Genomic DNA, 4,266 nt, shown 5'->3' on the forward strand with positions numbered 1-4,266 from the left:
TTTTTAGACCCAAAAATGGACATTCTGTCATTTACTCACCCTCGTGTCATTCCAAACACCTAAGACTTTTGTTCATCTTTATTTTCGTCCATTTAATGAACATTTTCAAGCTTAAAAAAGTATATGAAGTCATAAAAGTAATCCATGTGATTCGAGGCGGTTTAATCTAAGTCTTTATATGATGAACAGATTTAATTTAAACTTCATTCATATACAAACACTGATCAGTGCACATACATAGAGCTCATAAAATATGGTAAACGCAAGCTCAAATCGGCACGCTTGATGCACAAGAACCAGTGAAGTTTGTTCTCGCACATCAAATACGTTTTTTTAAGCTTGAAGACAGACTTTCAATGGAAAAAACGAGAATATTAAAAATATGAAAATCTTTAAAAATAAAAATATGATAATATTAAAAATATATTAATTTGTGATCCGAAGATGAGCAAAAGTCTTATACGTTTGGAAAGACATGCGTGTGAGTAAATGCTTTTAGGCTCAGAATTTATATTTTTGGGTTAACTAATATCCCCAGTCAAACATAACAATACTTCACTGGGTCAAACAAGTTAGATAATTTATTTGAATATTGTATTACACGACAAATTCTTTTGAGGTTTTTAGGAGACCATTTCATTAATCCATCTGTAAGTATCACTTCAAACCCCCAGAATGATCCTGATCATTAAATCATTAGCATTACCTAGATATGTGCTAAGAACATGCTAAGAACATGCTAGCAACATCTAGTGCAGCATTAAAACATGTTAGCATAATTTTAACATGTTTTGTTAACATAATATTAAACATATTAGCATCTAGTTCAAAACTTGACAACAACATGGGATTGTTTGTTAACATCATGCTAGCAACACGGTAATCATGTTAGCATCTTGCTAAAACATGCTAGTAGCATGCTAATCATGTTAGTATGACATTGGCAAAATGCTAATTGTGTTTGCATCTGGCTAACATCATGTCAATTGTGTTAACATCATGCTAGGAACACGTTAAATGTATTAGAACCATGCTAGCAATGTGCTAATCCTGTTAGCATCTTGTTAAAAACATGTTAGCAATCATGTTAGTATAATGCTAGCAGCATGGTGGTGATTCTTACCAATCTGAAAACACATCCATAGACTCTGAATCTGAGGGTGTCTCAGGAGTTTCTAGGAGTATTTGGGACTTAAAAGACTGAAGTTTGATCATCTTCTCATGTTGACAGTTGCATACATCACATGACTCTTCTCTTTAACTTTCTGTACAAAAACATATTGCACAATATATAATACTGATAAAATTATTTAAAATATGGCATCCTGAAGATTGATCTTTCTTTTTTTTTCTAATAACAGTGGATACAGTGATCCACTGCTAAGCTAACATGAAGCAGATCGAGATTTAATTCTCAGTGATTTTGCTTTAGGGCCCAAATTTTATGTTGGCCATCAATTAGTGACCCAAGGTAGTAGCAAAATTGTTAATCTTTCAAAAGTAAACATTTTCTTTAAAGGGGTGGTTGATCAGCTTTTTTCAAAGGCTTGATTGTGTTTATGGGGTGCAGTGTAACGTGTTCATTCTTCATTTAAAAAAAAAAAAAAAAAGAACATTATTTTCACATATTTTACCTTTATTCTACACCGCTGTTTCCGTTCTCGTCAAAACGGTCTGTTGAGTTCCTGGCTCTACGAAACCCCTCCCTCAGAAATACGCAATGGGCTCAGATTGGTTGGCTGGCCTGTGTCGTGATTCGCTAACCGCCTAGTGCACGTTGTCCGGAAATGTCACGCCCCCTGACCATTACGGGTAGTTGCATGTTCTCGGGGGCAGGGTTTATGTAAATTTCAGGGTTTGTGATGTCACCAACCCGGGAAGAAGCTCGTTGTAGTCCCTACCAGCCTTTGTTTGTAGTCCTTAAACAGCAATTTCTTTAAAAGAAAGTATCTCCCTTTGCATTGAACTTTGAACATTGTAACTTTGCAGATGTTGTTTATGCTCTAACAGCAACATTACACAACTAAAGTTAAAAAATGTAAATCATAATCAACCACCCCTTTAATATCAAATATTGAAATGACGTAATACACTTTTAGGGTGCTTAAAATACCTTAGAGTAGTAATATGGACCCTTAAGGTAGTAATGTGTGCTCTTGGTCCTTTTGGGGTAAATAAGGTACAAAGATGTCCCTTTGAGGGTACTACCCAAGTGACAAACTGTTGTTACTCAAAAAGGTACATTTTTGCACCATTTTTGTGTAGCATGAACTGCACAGATGTCTGTGAAAAATGATGGACAGTGTAAATGCTGCCATGGTGTTATAAAGCAGAAAAATAAGGCTTTAGTTTGTTGTTGTGGTTTTGTTTATTTGTATATTATTGTTATTGTGCTAAAGAGTATCTTATGCTAATATGCAATAGGGCTAGCAACTGACAACACAAACTAAGTCTTGTTCTAGTCTTTTTTGAATTAATGTGAGGAAATGTTTTCTTTTGTTTGATTATGTTTTAATGTATATCATGTTTGTTTGTTACGGTTTTAAATATCTGATGCTGTTGTGTTTAATGCATGTAATAGATCATTATACAGAAAAAACACACACGTCTAAATCTGACTTGCTGCAAAAAAATAATACAAAGACTAAATGCAGAGATTAAAATCTTACCAGTTTGTGTGAATTCCTTTTGAAGAATGTTGTCTCAGCATACGTTATTTCTTCACAAGTCTGAACTATTTAAAGAACAACAATAATAGAACAAGAAAACACAATCTTAAATAGATCTGTTTCTTCATCTATCTATCTATCTATCTATCTATCTATCTATCTATCTAACGGTTCACACATACATAAAAAGTCTTCAGCAGAGTATGAACTAATTCAAATTAGAAAAATATTCTTCAATGTAAGCTATTACTAAATATAATGAATAAAAATGTTAATTTGAACACCAACAGAGGGCTGAATCTTTAAACATATAGGATTTCTAAGGCTATCAATTTATTAAAACATTTAGAGTATTTTTTATAACAAACAGTAAAAACAGGAGGTAACGCTTGCCTTCTCTATCAGTTTCTGTACATTTCCTGTAGATCCAGAAGATCATGACTGCAGCCACAATCAACAGAGATCCAGCAGCAGCAGAGATCAACACTTTTAGAGGTAAGTCTTGTTGCGAAGGAGAGTCTGGGTCCAGTGCTGTAAGGTAAAATACAGAAGTGAATGTGTCTGACCTATAACAAAAGACAGAGATCAGATCACAAAACCTCTGCTGTACCTGCACATGGCTGACAGAGTTGAGTGATGTTGATGTTATATCTGGTCTGGTTGATGATGGGATTGTTGAGCACACAGCTGTAGCTGTTTTTATCCTGATATTCCACCTCCAGAGGTAGAGAGAGACTGATGCTGAGATCAGACACACTGATGCTGGACAATAAACTGTTTCCTTTGTACCAGGAGAGAGTCACATGACCCACATTCACCACTGAACACAGCAGTGAACAATTCTGCTGTGATGATGATGATGATGAAGAACACTGTGAAGAGTTACTGCTGATGACAGGAACAGGCAGACGAGCTGAAAACATGAGAATAAAGAGAGATGTGGATAAATCTAATCAATCTTATTTTTGGTTCAATGTTTTTAGTGCATGTGTCTGTGATCTCAATATATAAAATTATTTAATATGTAAGTAGTTAATAAAACAAGAATATGTGCATGTTTGGACAAAAGATCTCTACTCACCATAGACAGAAACACTGAATGTTTTTGATGACAGTTTCACTCCAGTTATTTGTAGTTCATAGAGTCCAGCGTGTTGAGTTGTGATGTTTGTGATGGTCAGAGATCCAGTTTGATTGTCCAGCTTCAGTCTGTCTCTGAATCTCCCGTCAGGACCATCAGATGTGGAGGAGATTTGCTTCTTTATTTTAATTATAGCTATTTGAGACTTTTCAGCTCCAAATTGCCACACCATGTCATCTTCATGTTTTTCAATGTCATCAGTGTTTAGAGTGACATAATCTCCCTCCATCACTAACATTATTTCATTTGATTTAGCCCCAAACACACCTGAAGAACATTAACATGAGAAAATGAAAGCTCCTAATGGTTTCTAAAGCCTGAAACCAACTGTAGATTGAATATGAACTGAATAACATCCAGAGCAACAAAGTGAAAGGTGAGACAGGTAAGCATGAACCAATAATTGTATCTTTATTTTTTTATTTTTTACTTATCTTGTAAAATCAATGTGTGATG

The 4,266-nt window shown here is 34.8% G+C and overlaps 1 protein-coding gene across 1 annotated transcript; it reads right to left on the reverse strand.

The window, feature by feature from the left end:
• Positions 1–3,083: 3,083 nt before the first annotated feature.
• Positions 3,084–4,039, reverse strand: LOC107716957 (SLAM family member 9-like; the record flags this gene model as incomplete). Its single annotated transcript, XM_016523598.1, has 3 exons — positions 3,751–4,039; positions 3,280–3,582; positions 3,084–3,200 (listed from the first exon to the last, which is right to left on the reverse strand). Coding segments are annotated over exons 1-3 (709 nt in total), but the record flags the coding sequence as incomplete, so codon positions are not given.
• Positions 4,040–4,266: the final 227 nt, after the last annotated feature.

Source organism: Sinocyclocheilus rhinocerous, unplaced genomic scaffold, assembly GCF_001515625.1.
Source record: "Sinocyclocheilus rhinocerous isolate Xijiao unplaced genomic scaffold, SAMN03320098_v1.1 scaffold5074, whole genome shotgun sequence".
NCBI lineage: Eukaryota > Metazoa > Chordata > Actinopteri > Cypriniformes > Cyprinidae > Sinocyclocheilus > Sinocyclocheilus rhinocerous.